The sequence below is a fragment of the Prionailurus viverrinus genome, chromosome X (genome assembly GCF_022837055.1).
Source record: "Prionailurus viverrinus isolate Anna chromosome X, UM_Priviv_1.0, whole genome shotgun sequence".
NCBI classification, from domain to species: Eukaryota; Metazoa; Chordata; class Mammalia; order Carnivora; family Felidae; genus Prionailurus; species Prionailurus viverrinus.
In genome coordinates, this window is record NC_062579.1 from 81,153,682 (window position 1) to 81,178,368 (window position 24,687).

The window sequence follows — 24,687 nt, forward strand, 5'->3', positions numbered from 1 at the left end:
GGACTGAGGGGCGAAAACTCTTAAGTTTGGCTCGGGAGAGCCAGCCACGGTAGCGTCGCGGCCGCCGCGCTGTCCCTGGCGGGCCGCGCGGGCGGGCGGATCCAGGCTGCTGCGCGGCGGCGGCGGCGGCGGCAGCGAAGGCGGCGGCCTAGAGCGGCGGCGGCGGCGGCGGCGGCGGCGGCGGCGGCGGCGGCGGTCGGGGAGCTCGCGCCAGAGCCCGAGCCAGCTCCCAGCGGAGGCAGGCGAGCGCCCGGCGCCCTCGGGCGCGCCAGGGAGATGGCTGGCACCCGGGAACGCTATGGGTAAAACGCGCCCACTCACCGCGGCCCCGGGAGCCGAGCGCCACCGCCCGCGTAGGGCTCGGCCCGGGCTCTGGCTCCCGCTCCGGCCGCCTCTCAGGTGCCGCTGGGGCCCGGCACGGGCCGAGGACTCCGGAGCTCGGCGGGGCGGGGTGACGGGGCCCGCGGGGCTGGAGGCGGCGGCGGCGGCGGCCCCCGGCCTGGCCGGGGCGCCCGTCGCTGCCCTCTTGGGACGGAGTTTGCACTCCGGGGTGCGGGGCCGGGGCTGCCCGAGGCCTCCAGCGCACCGGCCGGCCCGGCGCGGGCGGTCGAGCGGCTCCCCCGGCGCCTGGGCGCGAGTCTGGGAAAGGGCACCGCCGCCTTCCCACGCTCCCGCGGCCCGCAGCCTCCTCGGCCCGGGCGGCGCCCCTCGGCCGGCCATCCGCCCGGCGGTGGCTGCCGCAGCAGCCCGAGATGCTGCGGACACCCTGCTGGCGGGGAGGCCCCTTGAAACTTAATCCCTTTTCTGCCAGGGCAGCGATCCTCCGGTCTCCGTCCGGGAGGTTCCTTATTTCTGGCCTAGCTGCGAAACCGGCTCAGTGGGAGAGAGGGAAAACTTAACATTTGTCCAGAGGACAGACTGCGACCGAACCGGGGAGAGGTGGGGTTTTTCCATTCCTGGCTCGTAAGAATTAAGTAAATAACGGCGGAGTCGATTTTCAGAAACATTTTTGGTGATGATAAGGTTTAGGTTACTTAGTACTGTGTATATAGCACATTATTTCTTGGAGGGCTCGCCCCCCCCACCCCACAGACAAGGACATTGGGATCCTGGGGTCTTTGGTTTCTCCACTTTCTCTCTTCCACACTCCCCTACCCGCCTTCACGTTCAATTGCCTTCTTCCTGCCTCCTCACACATCTACCTGCCCACCCAAATCTCCCACCAGAACCCACCCATTACCCAGAGTGCCCCCCATCAACCCGTGCGCTCTGCCTCCCAGCTCTGCAGCCTCTTGCTTCTCAACCAGTTTGCCTTTTTGAGGATTTCTGAGTGTGGGGCGAGTGGATAGTGATGACTGTGTTTGTGAGCAGGAGCCCTTATGCAGGAATATAGTGGAGACTGTGTAAATAGACAAGTAATGTGTGTGGGTTGATTCCTTGGATTCTCAAGTTGGGCCATAAGGGCTGCCTTTAACCCTATTCTGTTCCCTCCCAGTATTCTCTCTCATCACTTCTCTGGCAATGTTCCAATAGAAGGAGAATGCTGAATGGGGAGATTCCCTCCCCTCTGTCTGGCTTAACCCCAGCTGATTACCCCAACCCTCACATCCCGCTTTTCACCCCTCTCCACTCATCACTGCCCCCAGGGGGAAACAGTCTTTGCTATTTATATATATTCCTGCCCAATCAATTAACATAATACAGATACATAATGTGAATTATATTTTTTCCTGATTGCTCCTCACAACTTGATTTGTGTGGTAGAAATACAGGTCTAGGAGTCAGGAAGATCAGAGAGTTTACCCCAAATCTGATGTTACTTTGGCTTTTTGGCCTTAGGACATTCCTATGACCTTTCTTTCATAGTTGATGCACTTGTGTAAAAGGCATAATATTGTGTGCTGGGTATTGTGAGTCTCGGCTTGGTCCTTTGAAGATGAAAGGGTTCTATAAACCCTCAGCATTATACTTTTCCAATAAAGTACTTCATTTACCTTTTATTGGGATAATGGATTTGACTGGGTGTAAGTAGGAACCCCAGTTTACTGGAAAGCTTCACTTGCCATTATTAGCCCCCCTGGGAGCCAAATCTATTAGCATACTTAGGTCCCACGTCTCTTTTGTTTTGTTTTGTTTTTGTTCCTAATGCATCTACGACTGAATGAAAACATGCATAACACTAGGCATACAGAGTAAGAGTGATTATTTTAAGTCAAGGCTTGAATCATGTCTAATGTACTCCAACCCAACAATCTGAGTCAGACTCCCTTTGAAAACATAACCTCACCCATTTTTAGCCTGTATGGGGGCAGTTAATTTCTACTGAAAAGTGGCAGAAATCATTTCAGGCATGGCAATATAAGCATGATTAGCATCTACCAGCGGTGAGTCAACTGTATTTATTAAGCACCTACAATGTGCAGAGTCCTCTGCTGACTGGGCTGAGGCCCCAGTCTTGGCCTGGTATTTTGTCCTGCTTATTTGAGGCCTGCCTCCATACTTGCAGCTCCAGGAGTAGGACAGGGAGGAGTGAGGCAGGGGTAGAAGCTTAGGGACATGAAGGGGGTAATTTTTCCCCTCCCTCTCTCATGACTGCTAGACTTCTCCTCCAGCATGTTGTACCTTGCAGGGCCACCCCTGGGAAGCCCTGCCACAAATCAAAGTGACTTGGTTGCTTCATGAACAGTATCATCTGAACAGTGCAAATTGATTTAGCTGAAATTGGTTTAGTTAATCCCTCCTCTAAGAGCAGGGCAACTTGCTCCAACTTGCAGATCCTAAAGCAGTGCCAGTGGAGTCTCATAATTGCATCCAAAAATTGCTCTGGGTAGTGAGTCCGTCCGTTCCCTCATCCCTCCTCCCATACATAAAATCTGCTGGCACCATGACAGTTGAGAAGGAAACAGCAGAAGGAGTATGTCTTTGCTACTCAGCAAACCCCACTGGCGTGGTGAAGAGGGGGAGAATGCCCTCTTTTCTGTCTGTCTCTTAGCACTCAGGTTCTCTCTTTCCCACCAGGGACACAGAGCCCCCCAAAAGAGGCAAAGGCAGGGCTGAGGCATGAGTGTGTCTCAAATGGGTGTTCCCAGAGGTACCTGATTGGCCTCTTGTGTGTCTGTCATTCAATTTTTAGGGATCTTGGTAACTCCCTAGCTGTGGGGCCATGTGATTTAGCTGCTAGTGGAGGCCAGGGGGTGCTCCATTTCCGTTTCGCATTTTTCATCTTCTCTTGCTTGCAAAGGGGAAGACAGGGCACTGTGTTTGAGAAACGCCTCTTCACTTGAGCTGGGGGTCTTGACTTAGGGCATGGCATTGTCAGATTATGACGTGTAACATGTTGTTGCTGGATACACAGCAGTTCAAAAGGGTCTCCCGTGGTTCACTTTTTGAGGAATGTAGTGTTGGTACCCAGATGGTATTGCGGGAATCACTGTATTTCGGTCTCTCGAAAAATGTTGTGTTCATCACTGAGCAGTGTAGGGAAGAGACTAGAGAAGTGTTTCTCAACCAGCATATTGGACCATGCTAATGAATGGGAAGACCGGATCAGTGGTGTTGGGACCAGAAACTCCAACTCCCAATTAGCCCCCTGTGCAGACCACTAGCCCCCTCTTTATTTCCCCTCTCTTCCAAGGATCAGTATGTTTTCCTATTTTCCATCAATGAAAGCTCTCCTAAAAGTCTTCCACAGGCACTAGAGGTCTGTGGCTCCTCCTACTATTTCTTCTTTTCCATCTTCCCCTTCTCCATTGACCATAGACGGACATAATCTTTTCAGTAATCGATCGCCCAGCTCCTGCATTTCCCTTAGAAATCCTATGAGCTTCTAAGACTGCTAGATGGTTAAAGTATGAGTGGTGGAGGGGTTTGGAGCAATGTACCAACATCCCACCACTCCCTGCTCCATGTAGGGCTCACCTGAGTGCACACAAGGGTGTGGGTTCGGTCTAAGTGTGTTAGCAAAATATCCTTAGTAAGACTTAGCCTACTTGGGTTCTTGTCTCCCTGCAGACCTATGACTGCTTGACCTTGGGCTTTGTCTCAGACTCTTTCCTGCAGGTCAGACTCCACTGGTTGATGAACAGCATCCCCAGGCTTTGGATCTTTTCTCTTACAGAGACCAAATGATCTGATAACAAACCTATTATACAAATGAAAATCCTCCTGAAAAGGAAAATTTGAGCATTTACAGTTTGCGCAGTTAGGAACATAATGTCCAGGCATGGTAGACAACACTAATGTAAGACAGTGACATGTCTGAATGTATATGGCCCAGAGATAGAAAAATGGTTTACGGTCCAGAATCCTCAATTGCTTTGTCTATAGCCCTTTGTTCAGTGTTGCTAGGATCCATGTGATTCCCCAGGGAGTAGAAGCTTGATTTCAAATAGGCTTCTGTTCTCTGTCCCTTGTTTCTGACCTGAACTTGGGGTGCTCTCAGCCTAACATTCAACAGTATGCCCTACATACATATATTGCCAATTTTATCCTGTAGAAGTAGAGAGGACTGCCCATCCAGGTGTGTCGCTGAGCATTTAAAAATTTGCAAATATTTCACTGGGTTAGATAGGTTGGGAAAAGCAGTCCTAGATGGAAACCTGTACTGGTAGCAGAAGGTAGATTAAGTTTGTTCTCCAACCTTGCAACTGCCAGTGTATTTGGCATTAAGATAAAAGTGTTATGAACCATACTTAGGATTCCTGTCAATTATCATGTGTCACCTTGGCAAATCCTTTCCTTGGTTCCCTACATTAATCTTCCGCGTTTGTAGTAAATTTAGGACTTTTTTGTTCTGCTATTGTGATATTCATTTTTTTATTAAAATTTTTTTTAATGTCTATTTATTTTTGAGAGAGAGAGAGAGCCAAGGAGGTACAGAGAGCCAGGGAGAAACACAAACCAAAGCAGGCTCCAGGCTCTGAGCTGTCAGCACAGAGCCCAATGCAGGGCTCAAACCCATGAACCACGAATTCGTGACCTGAGCCGAAGTCAGATGCTTAACTGACAGAGCCACCCAGGTGCCCCTTGTGATATTCATTTTAATATTTATGATGACCATATTATATGAAATGGCCAATGGTTGGATTTAGGAGCTAATCATTGTAAAGAAAACATCATTAAATCCACATGCTATAAAATATTAAGTAGGCTTTAATAATCTTTTAGACAAGAACTGGCTCTGGTGCTGTCAGTCGGTAATCAACCTCTAGTCCTGAGCATGATAAAAGCTGAAAGGAAGGAGAGAAACAGTTCTTCCCTTGGTGGGGGGGGGGGCTCCAGTCTAACAGGGGAGACATATGAACATAAGAAATACCATAATCAGACACATGGTCCTCCAGAAAACTCGCGGGGGAGTGTGACTGTTCTCCATCATGCCAACCATGTGTTTGGACGATTTTCCAAACATTTGCTGCTTTCCTCAATAACTTGTTTTGTATCTGTCATCTGTGAATGTATGATGAGAATATCTGTATTTGTAAAGCCAGTTAATAATTTTATTTTATCCACATGTGATCTTCATAAGAGCCTGTGAGCTGGGTAGGGCAGGTAGTTTTCAATCCACAGATGAGGAGGCTGTGGCCCAGATAGTTTAAATGTCTCACCTAGGATCACTCAGCTAATTCAGTTTAGAGCCAGGACTCTAACGAGGCTCTATTATGAGGATCAAATGAGATAATGGCTTTGGAACCATTTTGAAAGTATAAAATGGTATGCAAATGTGAGATGGCTGTTATTATTAGTTACGCTTACTGACCACCTAGCCTCTTTTTTCTGGGTTTCTGTTTGTAGTCTGTGTCCCTTTAGGGTGAGAATTCTATGCCTTGGTTGCCTTTTAGGTTCCCAAATGATCTTTTCAGCTTCAAGGGGTCCTTTCCTACTAATTGCATTCTGGGATAAGGTTGTCTTCCTTTTCAGTTTCAAAAGGTGTTCTCATTGGTTTGTCCTCCCATGGGACTCCTCTCCCCTTTCCTTGTCCTCTAGGAGCACCCATTATATCTTCCTTGAGGTGTATACACCAGGCAAAACTAGCCACTGTCATTCAGCATCTTGCCTTAGCCAAAGGAAAGTAATGCATTTTGTTCCTTTCATGATGATGCCCTTCACTGGTCAGCCTTTCTAGTCACACTAATAAATAAGATTTGTGTTTTGAGGAGCTAGTTTTCAATAAGCCATGGTGTCTTTCCTGTGTGGGAACAGATAGCAAGAGCTCTGTAATAATAGGATGTCAGAGCTGGAAAACATCTTAAAGAGATCGTCCAGTGATTCTAGTCCAACTTGAACGACACTTTATAGTTAAGGAAACATCAGACTAAAGCCGGGACTCATTCTCTCCTCCCCTAAGGCAGGGAGGTGGGTTTGTAGTGTTTTAAAGGAAAAGCTCATGGGACATTCGCATTAATATCCTGGAGAATGTTTATTTTACATTAATTTCTTTTTTAAACAAGTCCTACAGCTCAGCTCAATCCTCATTCTATAGCTCAGAGGTCAGGCTTGGTTTCACACACACAGTTTCTCTGTGAAGAAGGGGGGACCATGGCTTCTCAGGGAGGTAATGAGAGCCCAGGGCCATGCTCTGCAGACCTAGAAGATGAAAACTGGATGGAATATAACCGCTGAAATAAAGGGACATTTAATTATGTTCAAATCACATTTGAAGTAATAGAATTCTGCCAAGTGCAGATCATGCTGAAATCAATCTTTCATTTCATAAGCATAGAATGCATTATTTTTATCTTAATCACCTGTACCAAAGCTCCTCTTTTTGTATTTCTACTTACTCACACAGCCTTATGATACCTTCTTACTTTTTTTTTCTCATAGACTTCTGTTTTTCAGGGCTGTCAGCCTGAAAAAAGAGCAGGGTTCAGGGTGAAGAAAGAGCAGACAGAAACAGTTTTATAATAGAGCAAGGGCAAATACGTAAATGTACATATTTGACTACATGGCAGTAACTAAATGAACAAATCAGTGTATGTGCATGTGAGCATTTGTTTCTTAACATGGCACTTGGTAGACCAGCCTGCCCAGCCATTTCATCAGTGCATTTTTATGACAAACTCTTGTGTTTCCTGGCTAAAGCTTCATGATTACCTGTTATCAGTTCACACTCTATCAGTTTCACATCCTGTCTTTATCTTTTAGTGCACTCTCTAATTCTGCGTAGATTAGTGATTCACAGACTTTTTGAAGTTGCGATACTTTGCCGTTGTTTCATTTCTGCCATACTGTTTCCCCCTGTCCTTTCTGAAAGTATTTTGTGATATAGGAGTCAAGTATTTTTGTTAGGAGTCTTATATTATGTAAACGAATAAAAGTTGGGAGCTGAGAGCTTTCTGACATCCACTGATCATTAGAGGTGTTCCAGGGGATTGCCAAACCTTGACCTACAAAAACAATTGGAAGGAATAAGCAATCCAGTAGGGTTTAGAATGACTACACAGTTGCATAGATGGCAGTGTAGTACAGTGGTGAACTGTTCATACTCCAGGGTCAGACCTGGGTTTGAATCTTTTTTGTTTGTTTGTTTTAAATTCAGATGTAATTCATGTATCATAATATCTTCACTGTTTGACAGCATACAATTTGGTGGATTTAACTATATTCACAAAGTCATGCAACCATCACCACTAATTCCTGAACGTTATCATCATCCCCCAAAGAGACTCTGTACCCATTAGCAGTCACACATACCCCCCATCCCTTTCTTTCCCCAGCCCTTGGCATCCACTAATCTACCTTCGTTCTTATGGATTTGCCTATTCTGGCATCGCATATAAAAAGAATCATATGATTTTTAGCATAATGCTTTCAAAGCTCATCTATGTTGTAGTATGTGTCAGTACTTTATTACTTGTTCTTGATGAATAATATTCCATTGTATGGACATACCACATTTGTTTATCTGTTCATCAGTTGATGGACATTTGGACTATTTCTACCACTTGGATATTATGAATGATGCTGCTATGAACATTTGTGTGCAAGTTTTTGAGTGATCACATCTTCAGTTTTTCTAGCTCACATGCTAACTCTACATTTAACCATTGGAAGAATTGCCAGACTATTTCCTAAAGCAGCTGCACCATCTTACATTTCCACCAGCAATGTATGAAGGTTGCAATATTTCCAAATCCTGGCTGACAGTTGCTATTTTTTAAAATTATAGTCATCCTGGTGGGTATGAAGTTGTAATTAATATAGGCATCCTGATGAGTATGAAGTGGTGTTTCAGTGTGGTTTTTATTTGCATATCCCTGATGGCTTATGATGTTGAGTATCTTTTCATATGCTTACTAATCATTTATTTGTAAATCATCTTTGGAGAAATATCAATTCAGATCCTTTGCCCATTTTCTTGGTCTTTTTATTGTTGAGTTTTAAGAGTTCTGTATATTTCTAGATACTAGACCTGTGTCACATCTATGACCTGCAAGTATTTTTTCCCATTCTGTGAGCTGTCTTTTCACCTTCTTGATGGTTTGCAACACAGAAGTTTTAAATTTTGATGAAGTCAGATTTATCTATTTTTTTCTTTGGTTGCTTGTACATTTGGTATCATGTAAGAAACCTTTGCTTAATTTAATTTCACAAAGATTTACACCTATGTTTCCTTCCAAGAGTTTTATAGCTTCTACACTTTCATTTAGATTGTTGATTTGTTTTTAGTTAATTTTTTTATATGGTGTGAGATAGGGCTCTAACTTCATCATCTTGCATGTGGATATGGAGTTGCCCCAATACCATTTGTTGAAAAGATTATTCTTTCCTCACTGAGTGGACTTGGAATCCTCATCAAAAGTCACTTGCCTGTAAATATAGGAATATATCAGGTTATTTCTGGATTCTCAGTTTTATTCTAGGTTTGAATCTTAGTTCTGCTACTTGCAAATAAGTGTGGTCTGGGAGAAGTTATTTTTTTGATAATAATAGTACCTACCTTTTAGAGGATTGTTGTGAAAATTAAATGAGATAAGGCATATAAAGGGTATTATTTAGTGTCTGGCACATAGTAAATGCCAGATAAATTTTATGGGGAAAGGTGGTTAGATAATCAGGAAGGTAGTGAAAATGGGACATAGTTGAAAGGATGCTGAAATATTAGGAGTGACCAGAACAAGGTGGCCTCATGAATGAGAGATGAGATGAACAGATGTTTGAAGAAGTTGAGAAAAAGATTCAGTTCCACAGTCTCAGCTAAAGCAATTGTGACTTGAAGATAAAACAGAATAGAAGCAGTATAGAAAAATTACTTACCATAAGCAACAAATTGTAACCATCCTCTATTATTCTTTGTAGAGCTGAAAATCATTAAGGTGGGTTATTTTAGAGCACTAGTGTTTGACTTTCTCTTTCAAGTACTCTTTTCTCTTGCTTTTTAAAAATGTTTTTTCCATTTTTTATTTGAGAGAGAGCATGAGTGGGGGAGAGGGGTAGAGGGAGAGGGAGGGAGAGAGAGAATCCCAAGCAGGCTCCACACTCAGCATGGAGCCCAATGTAGGACTTCATCCAACGACCCTGGGATCATGACCTGAGCTGAAATAAGAGTCAGATGCTCAACTGACTGAGCCACCCAGGCGCCCCTTTTCTTGCTTTTTAAAAATGCTTATTTATTTATTTAGAAAGAGAGGGAGAGAGTGAGTGCAAGTGGGAGAAAGGCAGAGAGAGAGAAGGAGAAAGCAAATCCCAAGTAGGCTCCTCACTGTCAGCACAGAGCCTGATGCTGCTCGAACCCATGAACTGTGAGATCATGACCAGAGCCCAAATCAAGAGTTGGTCACGAAACCAACTGAACCACCCAAGCGCCCCTGTCAAGGAATCTTTTGAGAACATTTTGAATGCTGTGGACAACCCTCTCCCCATGAGAATGCATATATGACAAACACACAACATTCTTTAAACTGTTCTAGGAAGTTCAGAAATCCCTGGTTAAAAATCCTGTTTTGATCTTATTCAAGGCAATGCTGACCCATAGCATACTTTCCCAAGCTTAATTTCATAGTGAGGTTCAAGTGTTACACTTACTCAGGAGCAGTATTTACGGTTTCAGGGAAATTCGAAGAGCTTTTTGGCTTGTAGAGAAGGGTTTGTATGGCATTCTCCTAAGTAAGACTTAGAGGAGTACCACAAGTACTCTAATTGTTTTTGTATAGGTTTGAATGCATAGACATCTTTAGCAATGCTTCTGACCAACTGTCAATTTTTTAAAAAAAAATTTAATGTTTATTTATTTTTGAGAGAGAGAGAGAGAGAGAGAGCGAGCTTGAGTGGGAGAGGGGCAGAGAGAGAGGGAGATACAGAATTCGAACCATGGTCCAGGCTCTGAGCTGTCAGCACAGAGCTTGACGTGGGGCTGGAATTCATGAACCATGAGATCATGACGTAAGCCAAAGTCGGACTTAACCAACTGAGCCACCCAGACGCCCCTGACCAACTGTCATTTTGGAGGGAGGCTTTCTCAATTCTCCCAGGTAGCTTTCAATGCAGATGTTAAAGAATGCAGACATCCAGTTCTGGAAGAGGTAGTAATAGAAATGCAGTGTGAAGTGGAGTTGGGCCTAGAAGGAAAAGATATGATTCTGGAGGGGACTTGGAATGAGAGGAAGAATCAGAGAAACTGGGGGGGGGGGACACAGAGAGACAAAAATAGAAGTGGAAACATGCTGTTTAGAAACACTCTTGTAAATAGTCAAGAGAAACTTCAGTGAAGGAGGTGGGATGATTGAAATAAAGGTGTAGGGGAAAGAGCACAGGCACTGGCATTAGACTGACCCAATGCTGTGGGTATGTATAATTCCTGGTTGATTTACTTAACAATGCTGAGCCCCAATTTCCTAAATATAATAGGGGCATGGTAGTACCTTCCTTACAGGATTCTCTCTCTCTCTCTCTCTTTTTTTAAAGTTTTATTTATTTATTTTGAGAGAGAGAGAGAGCGAGCGAGCAGGGGAGGAGCAAAGGGAGGAAGGGAGAGAGAGAGAACCCCAAGCATGCACTGCATTCAGTGGGGAGCCAAATGTGGGGCTCGATCTCACAAACCATGAGATCATGGCCTGAGCCGAAATCCAGAGTCAGACGCTTAACCAACTGAGCCACCTAAATGCCCCTTCTCACCGGCTTCTTGATAGAATTTAATGAAATAATGTGTGTAAAGTGCTTAACAGTACTCAGAATACAAGAGGTGCTCAATAAATGCTAGGTCCTTTCTTCCAACCTGTACTTTAAGGGATCTTTCATTTAACAATTATTGAATACCTAGCGTGTATGAGGCACCATGCTATGAATAAAAATATGAAATAGTTGATGCCCTCAAGGAGCAGAGGGAGTTAGCTGGAGACAGATATGTAAATGAAATAAAACAGAATGTTCTGGAAGCCACCAGTGGTTGTGGCGATAACCATGTCATTATCATTTACATGATAACCATGTAAATGAAAAGACCCCTAGGTTTCCAGGCTTGGATAGTGATATTCATCCCATAGGGAAAATTGGAAGAAGAGCAGGTGTTTTGGGGTTTTTTTTTTGAGGGGGGGTTGGGGGAGAATAAAAAATTCACTTATGGACATGTTGAATTTGATCAGTGGGGCTATCAAAGGCAGTATTCCTGCCTGGAACAAAAGTTGGAATCCATCATCTCTAACTAAAGTCTCTTCCAATTTTAAGGTTCTGTGATATATGCACATTGTAATTGGTTTACTTTTTCATCTCTATAGGTGAAAGCTGATAGATAATATAAGCTACATATTGCCAGCCAACAATTTTGAAGCACCTGTGAATTATAAAATAAGAATATCACATGTCTCACATTTTAAGAAAGTGGTTATCCAAACATCTGAACTTTCCAGACCAACTGAGAATGGCTATTTTACAAAAAGACTTTCTACTTCTACAGCCCAGTTTCCTTTAGATTTCCCTTAAATAGCTAGTTATCTTCGTGCACTTAAAAGGTTTGATTTAGAAACAGCTTTTAGGGATGCATCTACTGTACTTATTCACAAGGTATAATTGTACTCAGCGTTTAAGTATCCTGTGAGAAGGCTAGGCAGAGGTCACTGATTGACAAAATCTGAACAAATATCAGTGGCAGAATCAAAATTTTCAAGCCCTGGTGAGGGTCTCCAGTGCTAGTAAGATGATGAACAAAAGTTATTCAAAAGCAAATGATGTTTTTCTTTTTCTATAAATAGGATTAACATTTTTTGTCAGATAGTTTTGTCCTTAGTTAAGGCTAGGTTAGAACATTTCTCTGTGTTGGTTTTATTTAACAGAAGACCCATGGCAGTATCTGTATGTTCAGCTCAGAAATATCTGTGGCAGAAGAAATAGGTTGGCCAAGAGATTAGTTTCATGTTAATTGGATGACTTCTTTTACTCTCCAAAACATGTACCAGAATGAAGACTACCAGGTCTGAAAATTTCTGGCTCCTCACCTTGCTAATTTATATCTGGATGTTGATTTGCATCTTGTTACATTTTAAGACACATGGGGAGGTGAGTTCCATAGTAGATTTGTGCTAATTCAGTGGGTGTCTTATAATAAAATCCAGCTGAAACCACAAGGTGATATGTTGTCAGTATTGATCAGCAACTATTGCTGAGTAAATTGAACGGTTGAAATCATTTCTCATGGAGCTTGATGAGATGAAGGGTTTTCTGGAGGTGAGGGAAGGAAGTGGATACTAGCATCATTTGTTTCTAGTAACTCAGTTTACTAGAAATGGGATAGAACAGGAATTTCCATGAATGGTAACAGGAAGTAATTAAAGTTCACACTCTGAAGAACTTATTATTCTGCACCGAGAAGTACATTCTTCTGCAGCTCACTCTTGTTTTTTACACAGGCTCTCAGAATGGAGTCACTTCAAAAGCCAGAGAGTTAGCTTGAAATATGACCTGATTTTCCTTCCACTAGAGGTGAAATAGGTGCAGCCCCTATATTTTACCTTGAAGTAAAATACAGACCAATATTGGAGAATGGAGATTGAGAATTTTGCACAGACTCATCATAGTCCAGGACAAGAGATTTCAGTGGATAATATGTGACTGGCATGGGCCAGTATTATGAGCTGGAATAGTAATGTTGACCAGTAAACCAGGACTCCGAGGTGGCCACTTGGTTCTCTTATTAGTGCAGGAAAATAAACTCAAGCATTTGTCAACCACAAGGTGTGAAGGGGAGAAAGGCTTTTTGATTAACGCCCAGATTGCATTGCTATTGCTCCAGCATCACTGAGGAATCTAGCATGTAAAGCCTCCATTGGTTAGTGTATAATTATGCTGCAACCACTTTTCCTTTGGAAATACTTAGTGACTCTTGCATTGTATTCCTTGCAGGTGAAAGCCCAGCCTCTGCGGTTCTTAATGCCTCAGCAGGATTATTTTCACTAAAGATGGAAACACTGGAGTCTGAATTGACCTGTCCAATCTGCCTAGAGTTGTTTGAAGACCCCCTTCTTCTCCCTTGTGCTCATAGCCTCTGCTTCAGCTGTGCCCATCGAATCTTGGTCTCGAGCTGCGGCTCTGGTGAATCCATTGAACCCATTACCGCTTTTCAGTGTCCAACGTGCAGGTATGTTATCTCGCTGAACCACCGGGGCCTGGACGGCCTCAAGAGGAATGTGACTCTGCAGAACATTATCGATCGCTTTCAGAAGGCTTCCGTCAGTGGGCCCAATTCCCCAAGTGAGAGCCGCCGGGAGAGGACTTACAGGCCCAGCACTGCCATGTCTAGTGAGCGAATTGCTTGCCAATTCTGTGAGCAGGACCCGCCAAGGGATGCAGTGAAAACATGCATCACCTGTGAGGTCTCCTACTGTGACCGTTGCCTGCGGGCCACACACCCCAACAAGAAACCTTTCACCAGCCACCGCCTGGTGGAACCAGTGCCAGACACACATCTTCGAGGGATCACCTGCCTGGACCATGAAAATGAGAAAGTGAACATGTATTGTGTATCTGATGACCAATTGATCTGTGCCTTATGCAAACTGGTGGGACGTCACCGAGACCATCAGGTCGCGTCCCTGAATGACCGATTTGAGAAACTCAAGGTAAGGGATCTGGGACATATCCCTTACCCAACTTGGTCTCTTTACACACAGTTGTACAGTTAGCAAGCTCCCTAATAAAGCTAGGTCCACTTTTCCTATATGACAAGTAAATTCACTCCAAGTTGTTCTCGTGAGGAATAGCCTCTGCTCACTTGCAAGCTCTCACTGGAACCTGTTTCGTCTGTTGCATAAACCTCCTTGCATTTATTCACCTCTGGCCAGTTCTGGAAGGGTTAGCCCCTGGCCTGCCACACCAGTAGTCTGTCCAGAGACACAATGCCCTCTCTCCTTTGTCAGTGACATATTGCACACTACATATCATGATCTTTCCACCTCTTGTTTTAAGTATGTGAGTACCTATGTAGGTGTGCTGTAATTAGCATATGTGCTGATATGCATGTGTATGGGTCTAGCAGCAGGAAGGTTGGGTGTGTGTCTGTGGAGGTGTGGGTGGAGGTGTCTGAGTGTATTTATATGGAGGTGAGAGATTTTTGTGGATGACAGCTGTGTATGTGTTTGCATGCTCAGTACAGTAAAACAACAAATGTTTGGCATCGGCCGCTTGCAACAAATTGCCATCAAGCCCTTAACAGGGGGCTAATTCTAAGCCTGCCTTAAAAAAATCCAAAACAAAACACACAAACGGACAAAAAGGAACCTCAGTTTACCACGAAATCAGGAGGGATAATCAAGTATCAGACCTAAAAATTTAAGCCGAAGGCAATAAATATTTAATCCAGTACCAGATTTTGTGCCAATGTTCATTTTTGTGGGTTGCAGACTGAACCACTTGGTTGCATTCCCCGCCTTGGAAGTTCCTAGTCTTTCATTTGCATTCAGTGGACAGAGTTTTCCGAAGCGGTTGTGCCACATGATATTTATGTGCAGGTCTCAGTGCCTATTTTGTAAAACCTTACTACTTCACATTGATGTTAACAAATGTCAGCTCTGGCCAATTGTCTTTTTTTTTTAATTTTTAATGTTTATTTATTTTTGAGAGAGAGCAAGTGGGAGAGGGGCAGAGAGAGAGAGGGAGGTACAGAATCTGAAGCAGGCTCCAGGCTCTGAACTGTCAGCACAGAGCCCCACACAGGGCTCAAACTCATGAACCATGAGGTCATTACCTGAGCTGAAGTCGGACACTTAACCAACTGAGTGACCCAGGTGCATCACCCCCCCAACCCCGGCCAATTGTCTTATTCCCATTACCTGCCTGCTGTGTGGTTTAACTTCTCTTAAGAAGGGAGCTATTTAGCAGAAATTCCAGAAAAGCAAAATGTTTAAATGACTGATAAAATTACTACCCCAAAAGAGACTGGATATATAAGCCAGTTTGGAAGGAAGACCCAGATAGGATGGAAGGAGGGCAAGAAGGAAGCAGAGATTTTCCTCTTGTGATGCTCTGAAAAAGTTAGGGTAACTTGACTTCATAAAAACTTCATAAAAAGTTTATGAAGGGGGGTGCCTGATTGCCTCAGTTGGTTAAGAGTCCGACTCTTGATTTCACCTCAGGTCATGGTCTCTGGTTCATGAGTTCGAGCCCTGCTGTCAGCACAGAGCCCGCTTGGGATTCTCTCTCTGCCCCACCCTCTCACTCTCTTTCTATTTCTCAAAATAAATAAATAAACTTAAAAAAATTGGTACAAATTTTATGAAGTTGGTGAAAGTAGCAATACTCAGAACAGGATATCTTTTCCCTTCTGTAATTTGCTGCAGGTAATATCGAGAGTAGTCACTTTGACAATGGTTTGTGCCTTTTTTGATTTTTATTTATATCTAATATTTACAAATTTGCACAAAGCTCAGTGTTTGTTGATTTCACTCAATGAGAATGATATTCTCATTCCAAAGCTGCAGAGAGGAATAATCTCATTGACTTCAGTTCTTAGAATCCTAAGATGCTAGGCCTTACTCTTGGTCTAACTGAAGCCTTCCACTTTAATGTGGTGTAAACTAAGACTTTGATAGACTAAGTGATTTGATCAAAGTCACAGAATTGGAACTGGAACTCAGCTTCTAGACTCTGACCTAAGTATCCTTTCTACTGTGGCATGCTGCCTTTGTTTTGGACCTAAGTTTTGCCCATGAAATGTGATTTGAAACTTACCTTTATGCTCTGGCAATTGCACACTTCATGGGTCACAGATAATGATTAACAGCACTGGGGGAGGGGGAAGGACATACTGTATAAACTTACAGCCTCATAATGGTAAGAGATGGGGGTGGGGTTGCAGGAAGAGTGGAGGATATGGATGGAATAGTCTCTGCCAAATATTTGCAGGTGTTGGAACTATAATAAGGCATTGGCCTTGAGAAATACTCCAAACAGAAAAATCTGTATCCATATGTATGGTTGAGATAACAAAAGACTGGAGAGAATAAGCCTGTATATGCAGAACCCCAGCTTTTTGAAAACATCCGAAAACATGAAAACATTGGCTGACTGATTAGATACTTGGCACCATGCAGCTACGGCACTTAGTCTCCAGGCTGGGATGGAGCACAAAAGTATTTTACCAAAAAGATACTTTAGTCTGTAACTAATCAGAAAGTTTTGGAGAAAGAATGCCCAGATTTTGAATTGTTCCCCTTTAATTTTTTTAGGAAATGTGCAGAAAATTCTGATTATAAATTAAGTGGAAACTTCTTTTGCTCATGTTTGGACCGAGAGTGGAAACATATGAATCATTCCCAACCGTGTGGTTTGTTATGTTCTCTGGAACATCTTGGACTTTGGGGAGGGAGAGGTGGTATGTGCGTGCATGCGTGTGTGTGTGCACGCACACGTGTGTGTGTGTGTGTGTGTGTGTGTGTGTGTGTTGGATGTGTGGGGATCACTCTGGTTTGGTGTCCAAGTATAAAAGGCTATTAGTTCTCCACATTAAGCAGAGAGGAAGCCTGACTTTTAGTGTCACATATACTCACTTCGTTAGGTTCATTTTAAGTTAGAAAAGCATTTAGGATTATCTTCTTAATCTGCTGGATTCTTCCCCAAGGAGAAAGGAGAAAGCTGGTTGTCAGAAGCTACGGGGGAGATGGGCTTGGGCATACTCTGCTGACCCTGAGGGGAGCACGAGAGTCCTACAGGAGAAGTGGAAAGGATGATAGTATATATATCTAGGGGTTTTACGTTCTGGCCAGTAAGTGAATTGCTATTTATTTGGTTTTTTCTTTAACGTTTATTCATTTTTGAGAGACAGAGAAAGACAGAGCACAAGTGGGGGATGGGCAGAGAGAGAGGGAGACACAGATTCCGAAGCAGGCTCCAGGCTCTGAGATGTCAGCACAGAGCCCGACGCGGGGCTCGATCTCACAAACTGCCAGATCATGACCTGAGCCAAAGTCAGATGCTTAACTGACTGAGCCACCCAGGCACCCATAATTGCTCTTTATTTGTACTTTTTGTTCTGGAGCTTCATTTTTGGCCTTTATAACCACCCTTTTTTGTACTAACCTCCCCGAGTTGGATTAGTGGTCTCTAGTATTTATTTGTTTGATAAAGAATAAACAAACTGTTATGTTATAAGATGAAAGGTCAGAATAACCAGAGGCCAGCCTGTCTTCTTAACATGTACTCAAAATGAATTAGAGGGTTTGGGATACTTAGTCTGGTTTATTATCCATATTTAGTTGTCCATTCTAACTATGTGTCCTTCAGAAGGCTACTTACTAGTGGTTCAATTAAATTCTTCAATTTCAAAGAATAATTTTGTTTGTGGCAGTTATTACAATAGTAAGGCCTATCAGAGTAATTATTTTCTCCATTACTTCTTTTCATTTACTGTAAAAATGCTTCACGTATTAGAGTTTTCATTGTCACGAGTTTCTCCCCTTAGAAAAGATCAATGTTATTGCATTAGTAAGTGTTGGCTTTCTAAAAAGAGGTCAGGTTTTAGTGGCTCTGTATTGATGACAGATCTCAACTGCTTATTCAAAGTCTTGTACCATTCGGTTCCTGTGCTGCCCATCTATCTTTCCCCGCTACCACTTTCAGACATGCTACCTTTATCTGCCCAGACTAGCCTCCTAACAGTCTGTTAGACATACCACTCATTCTCTTTTCTAACTCTTAACTTTGACTCACGCTCTTCTCTTGACCTGCTGAGGAATCCTACCTACTCTGTAGTTCTCAACTGAACCCCTACAAGGCCACTCCAACACACCCCAATGGTACCATACATTCTTTGAGGCCAGACATAATGTCTTTTATTTCTTCAGTATTCTTGCTGTCTTGCACACATAGTAAGTATATGCTCAAGAAATCCAAATGAATTAAATCTTTAAAATGGATCCACAGGAAGTATACCAGCGTCTCTAGCTTGCTTTAGATCTCATCTTGTAAGATGGAAATCTGTCTTGCCATTATGACTACTTTCGAAGTCTGAAAAGAATCTCCTGTGCACTACTGATAATGTTCAAAGCCAGAGTGTTAGTAAAAGTATGGCATGTCCTTAATTTTAAGTTCCTATTCATTTGAATTGCTGGATTTTCCAACTGCCTAACCCTATGGTGACATCTGTATAAATCAGATGTGATTATTCTAATTCTCTTTGAGAATGATGTCTTCACATTTCCATGCCCACAGCCTGCCAAAAATATAGCTGATGAAAACCAGGGGGGAATAGAGGAATTTCCTGAAAGGAATAAACAAGCACATTTTCTTTTTCTCATTACATTTCCACAAATTCATTACTACAAATAATTCTTAAATGCAGTTACATTTACATATCAGGGATCTTGTTATAAAATATGACCTGGCACTAGAGTAAGCTTTTTGTTATGGGAAAGTAAAACACACACAGACACACACACACACACACACACACACACACACACACACGAAAAGAGAGGCTGAGACAGAGAGAACTAAAGATTGCTAGACAAAGAGAAGGGAGATATGAGACTTGGAGAGTGTTCAAAGGAAAGCCACAACGAGAGTTAAAAAGTTGGAAAATATGATATTCTAGAATCTTATCAGAGTTGATTACTTGCTCTTCTTCCTACTCCATTGCTCTGTCATCCACCCACCCATTCTCACTCAGCCACTGCCTTCTCCCAGTCATTTTTCTGCTCACCCACTTGACACCCACTTCTGTCTGCCAAGACAGATGCCCTCTCAACTTATCTACCAATGGACATTTGACAGTTTCAGAACCAGCATGCTGATTCATATAAGAGAAAGAAAGAAATATCTTTATGAAAGCCTGGGTTGAGAGAGGGTGTATTTGCATACATATGTATGTGTCACCATACAAGAATGTATGTATTTCTGCATGGTTGAGTGGCTGAGAATGACTGTGTTTGTATTTCTATGGATATCTATAAATGTGTTGTCACTGTGTGTGAGGCGGAGAGAGCGTCTGTGTTAATCTTCTGTGGGCATATCTGTGGATAAGTTGGGTATGAGGGAGCCATAAGTGTAAGGTCATGAGTATGTTCCCCCTAAGAAGGGGTATGGCCTCAGTAGAACCTATCCTGAGACTAAGGATCTCCCTGATAAATAAGCCATATCATAAGTCCTCATGATTAGAAAAATCTTCAGTGAGGCCAGATTGGGTTACCATAGGTGAGGGAAAAAGTTTTTCCTCAATTTCACTCACTTAGGTACTGAGCCACTGTAGTGAAATATAGTATGAGCAAAGCATTTGAGTCCAGATTTGCACTCTCTTAAGATATGGTGGTGGACATGTATGTATGGGGGTAAGGGTAATATCTGTCATGGGTTTCTAAACTAGCTAAACTAGCCTTCAACTGATAATCATAAAATCATTCTTGCTTATAGATCTGGCTTCTCTGTGGTCTCTTAATTGTCCAAGACTTGCTCCCCATTACTATACTATATACAAATCTCTCTCTGTGTGTTTTTTGTGTGGCAGGGGGATAAAAATGCATTTATTCCATCTCTACTCAAACTGTGTGCTAACACACTCATCTGAATTCCTGTTCTTTTCCCTCCAATAGTTATATTGATTACCTGGCTCTGTTCTCATAGAACATTTCTGTGTTGGAAGATGTTTTCTGTTGTTTTTCTATAGGTTTGAGAGCAAGCTTAGCAAGTGGATACTCCTATTATCTGTGCTGTTATCTCTCTGTTTTTGTTGTTTCTTTTGTCCCAAGTCTTTTCCTACCCAACATCTGCAAGGAGCTAACAACAATCATTAGTCTGAGCACAATTTACAAAATGTTGACTCAGAGACCAATTCCTGGGCGGATGAAAATCCTGTCTATTCTTATTGGGCAAAGGAACATATTACAGAAATATAAAATAGGTGAGGAAAGAATTATTAAACCCAAAGAAGTGAATTTGAAAGGGGAAAATGTGATACTGACATACAAGTTCTTGAAGGTTGATATAATGAGGTAATGTCTTGTTCTTTATCTCCCCTGAAGACAGACCAGATAATAACTTAAACTGTAGCACCAGTGATCGAGGCCAGGGATTCATTCATTCATTTAACAAACAATCCCTGAACACTCATTTTGTTTACTTAACACTTACACCGTTCAAGTCATTGTGGTCAGAGCTGGGGACACCGGAAATGAGGCACAGTCCCTGCCTTGGGGAGCTTTGAACTTAGTAAGAGAGACAGAGAAGTACATCAGAAATTCCAAGGCAGCCTGATAAGTGCCATGACAGAGGTTTGCACGGGATTCTCTGAAGCAAAGAGGAAGAATCAGGGAAAGGAAGTCACTGAGCTCAAAACAGGGAACCAGGAATGAGTTTGTCAGAAAAGAGGGTCAGAATGGAGAGAGACTGAAGAACGAATTGACGGGACTTGGCCAATGACTGTGTGGTTACAGACGATGGAGAGAAAGAAGTAAAAAATGATTTTGGAGTAGGAGATGTCTTGAAGAACAGTGGGTCGGGGATAGAAATGGGGAAATTAGGGAGGGGCTGGCAGTTTGGGTGGGCTGATTTGGCTTCAGATTTGAGTTTGATACGATCGTGGGTCATCCAACATGCATTCACTCATCCAACATTTCCTGAACACCTATTGCATGCCAAGTACCAGAAGGGATGTTGGGGTTATAGTGATAAAGAAAGCACAGTCCCAGCCCTGGTGGAGCTTTCAGCTTACTGTTGGGAGACAGATAGTTAAGGACACAGTTATAAGACAGTGTGGTGAGTTCTGTGACAGTGGAAGCACAAGGGATTGAGAGAGAGCACAGGAGGGACATCAAAAGAGACTTTGGGTAGGTTTTTGGATGCCCAGTTGGGGGACAGGGATGGAGTAAGGAGCCTCTGCTCCAGCAGAGAGAAAATAATTTGCTCAAATATCTGGAGGAGAGAAAGCACGGGGTACTCTCAGAACCAAAAGGGCAAGTGTTGTAGAAGGAGTTGAAATTCAGGCCTTTGTGGTGGCGGAACGATCAGGGCTAGAGACATTAGATTGAATGCTTTTAGCATGGAGGTAGAGGCATGCAGTAGTGAGCTGAGTGAAGGCCCAGGACTGAGCCTTGCAGCACACTCAAGGTCTAGAAGGTAGACATGAAAGAAGAGCAGGTAAAGGAGAAAGAGGATGATGTACATGACAGGCAGGAACTGAAGAGGAACAGTTCAAGTAGAATACAATATTGAGGACTCCAGGAAAGCAGAGTTGGCTTTGGCTCACAATTCTGTTACCAAAGTAAACACTGGATTTAGTGTTTTATTTTAGAAGGACCAAATAATATATGCTTTAATGCTAGAGATTTAACCATGCTGTGCACCTGAAAAGAGGGGGAAGAAACAAAATGCAGGATGGTCCATGTAACATTCCTGATAAGGGCCCTATGGGAGGCATGGGTCTTTAATGAATGTCTTCAGAACATTCTGGAAAAAAGAGGGATGGCTACCTGGTTCACCTGGCTTGAGGACCAGTCTGATCATTCTCTAACAAACCTCAAGTAGAGTAGACCTTGTACATCCAGTATATCACCTGGATCCCATTCTGGGACATAGCCCCATGCCTGTATAACAGCAAATACATGTTTGGGGATGGAAGACACTCCAGCATAAGGGTGTGGGCTTCAGTTGGTGGACCAGATGGTGTGTTCTGCTGTTGAAAGGCCATATGTAATTGATACATAAAGTGACAGACTGAAGCGAAAGCAAAGTGAGTATTTTAAGACAAGCAGTTAAAAAAAGAAAGCAGAATGTGACCCCAAAAATGTGCTAAGATTTTTGGCTACTGGCTTTTGGAATATCTGGGAACATCAGTGAGCAGACAGGATGTCAGAAAAAGAGCATGTCGATAAATAGTAATGGGGTCACTGGCTCAGATCATCTTTTTTTTTTTTTTTAAATCACAGCAGGATTCTTTTATTTTTTTTTAACGTTTATTATTGAAAGACAGAGAGAATCAGAGCGTGAGCAGAGGACGGCAGAGGGAGAGGGAGACACAGAATCTGAAGCAGGCTCCAGGCTCTGAGCTGTCAGCACAGAGCCCGACGCAGGGCTTGAACTCACAAACTGCGAGATCATGACCGGAGCCGAAGTCGGACGCCCAACCTACTGAGCCACCCAGGCGCCCCATCAGATCATTTTTAAAGATGACATTGTCTTTTGCGGATTGGGGAAGGCTCCAGTTTGGGGTACATTGGCCTTTATTCCCTTCCCTCCTCCCCCTGCCTCTCCCAAAGTTCAATTCCCACATCAAAACAGTTGGGATCTTGTGTAGGCTTAAATAATGTTCCCCTGGTACCTTTTAGAAAGCCAAAGACTCTACAGGCATTTGGTGGCAATACTATATGTTTAAATAGAACAGACAGAAAGCTTCACCCCCTTTTTAAGCTTTGAGACTTGCTGTGGCAGGTAGGTGTGTGTAAGTGTGCTCATGTATGTGTGAGCACGTATGCCTTCACAGAGCATGACAGGTGGCGATCGTGGTCGAGAGTGCGTGCCACCAGGGGAATCTCTGGCTTTCATGAAGAGGCAGTGTTTTGCCTCTTGGTTTCTTGAGGGAGCCAATGGGAAAGTTAATCTGAAACAACCTGTGTCTAAAGAAATGAAAAAAAATCCCAGCAATTATCCCATTTCTTTTTATGGGATGCTGTCTGGAAGAATAGCCTGAGCCTGGTTTCTCAGAATCGGGAAACATTTTCCTCTTTGTGAAGGGTATAACAGAACACAAAGAGGTCAAGTGTATATGATACAAATGAAGTGGAAACTGGATAAAAATGGAATCCGTGTTGACCGCCAGTTTAGCTAACTTGGGCCTTTTAAAACCTCAATTATGCAAATCAGCCAAATATTCCCCTCACGTTGTGCCATTGAGACGCGTGTACAGTTTTGTGAAAGCTGTAATGATGGAGTCATCCGGAGGTGAAGAGGATCTCAGTTTCATAGTGCAAATGGCTTCTCTAACTCTCACACAGGGGAAGCACGGAAGGACCCAGAGGTAACCTCCTGCAGTAGGAAATGGGAACTTCATCCTGCTCCCCTGCCAACCTCCCGTCCCCATTTCCTCCCAGCAGATATCTCCATTCCAACATCCCCTGCCACTTTGGCTCTCTCTTTTGTCATGGTTCAACTGTTCTAGAAAGCCACACTAAACTAGGCCTGGACACAGGGAGCCTGGCCCAGTGATTAACTGGACGACACAAGAGAAGAGCAAAACAAACCAATTTTTAAAAGCCAAACACAACACAACCACAAAGAGTCATGTTTAGTTTTACATATAGAGACTATATAATCACACACACACACACACACACACACGCACACGCACACGCACACGCACACACACGCACACACAGAGGCACATGCATGCCCACACAAACACATACATACGTGTACTCTCTTGGTCTGCCCCGCCAGAGGATAGGCAAGATAATTACTTGGCTAAATCAATGAAATGACTCAAGCCTAAAGTGGCCCAGAATTTCTAGTTCTAAGTGATTTGTCAGTGCTAGGCATGATAAGGAAGGGTGAGGAAATAGACTGCATAATTGTATCAATTCTCTGCTTCCCTTTGCATATGTTCTTTATTGAGAATCAATTTCAGTTTGAGAGGAGGCTTTAATTCCTTGTAAATGAATAGGAAGTGAGTAAATAAATGTTCAGGGTTTTCCTCAAATTATGTCTCGTAATGTAAGAAAATAGTGGCAAAAAGCCATCAACAGATGGTGTTTTCATTAGCCAGAGATTTATTTTTTCAAAGCATTTTCATATTAATGAAGTAAGGTTGAAATTAGAGTCATCTTGTCAGTTCTAGTTCTGTGTTGTTAAAATGTGCTGGTGTTCTACAAATTGCTAGGAGGCCAGAGCAAAATAACCATTTGCCACAATTTTGTGACAGTAACCCAAGGTCCATAGTCTAACCAGACCCCAAATTATGCTTTCAGCCCTAATTTTTATTTTCAGTGGCTTCACAGAAACTGTGAGTCTCCATTCTGGGCCATAAATGAGGAACACATGGATCTTAGTCCTGCTCTGTACTATGAATTATTTATAGGATGTTTGTTTCATGACAAGCGTTGCAACAGGTTGCATGTACTTGTTAGAAAACATTTTCCCCATGGAATCCTAAGTTTGAATGGAAACGCAATACAGTTTGAAACATGACTTTCTAATACTGTGTCTGCTCCGACTTCATCAATCTACATTACATTTACCTAATATGCCAATCTAGTCGATGGTGATACATGGGTTTTCCAT

General features: G+C 43.1%; 1 protein-coding gene across 9 annotated transcripts in view; it reads left to right on the top strand.

Moving 5' to 3' along the window:
- Positions 1–24,687, top strand: part of MID2 (midline 2) — a 146,794-nt gene that overhangs the window by 53,661 nt on the left and 68,446 nt on the right. For 5 of the 9 annotated variants that reach the window (XM_047844287.1, XM_047844292.1, XM_047844288.1 and 2 more), the window contains one exon: positions 13,333–14,048. In XM_047844287.1, the coding sequence (XP_047700243.1) occupies positions 13,333–14,048 (716 nt within the window). Of the gene's footprint in view, positions 1–189; positions 303–619; positions 940–11,551; positions 14,049–24,687 lie in introns of those variants that run through there. The other 4 variants (XM_047844291.1, XM_047844294.1, XM_047844295.1 and 1 more) reach the window with 4 other exon arrangements.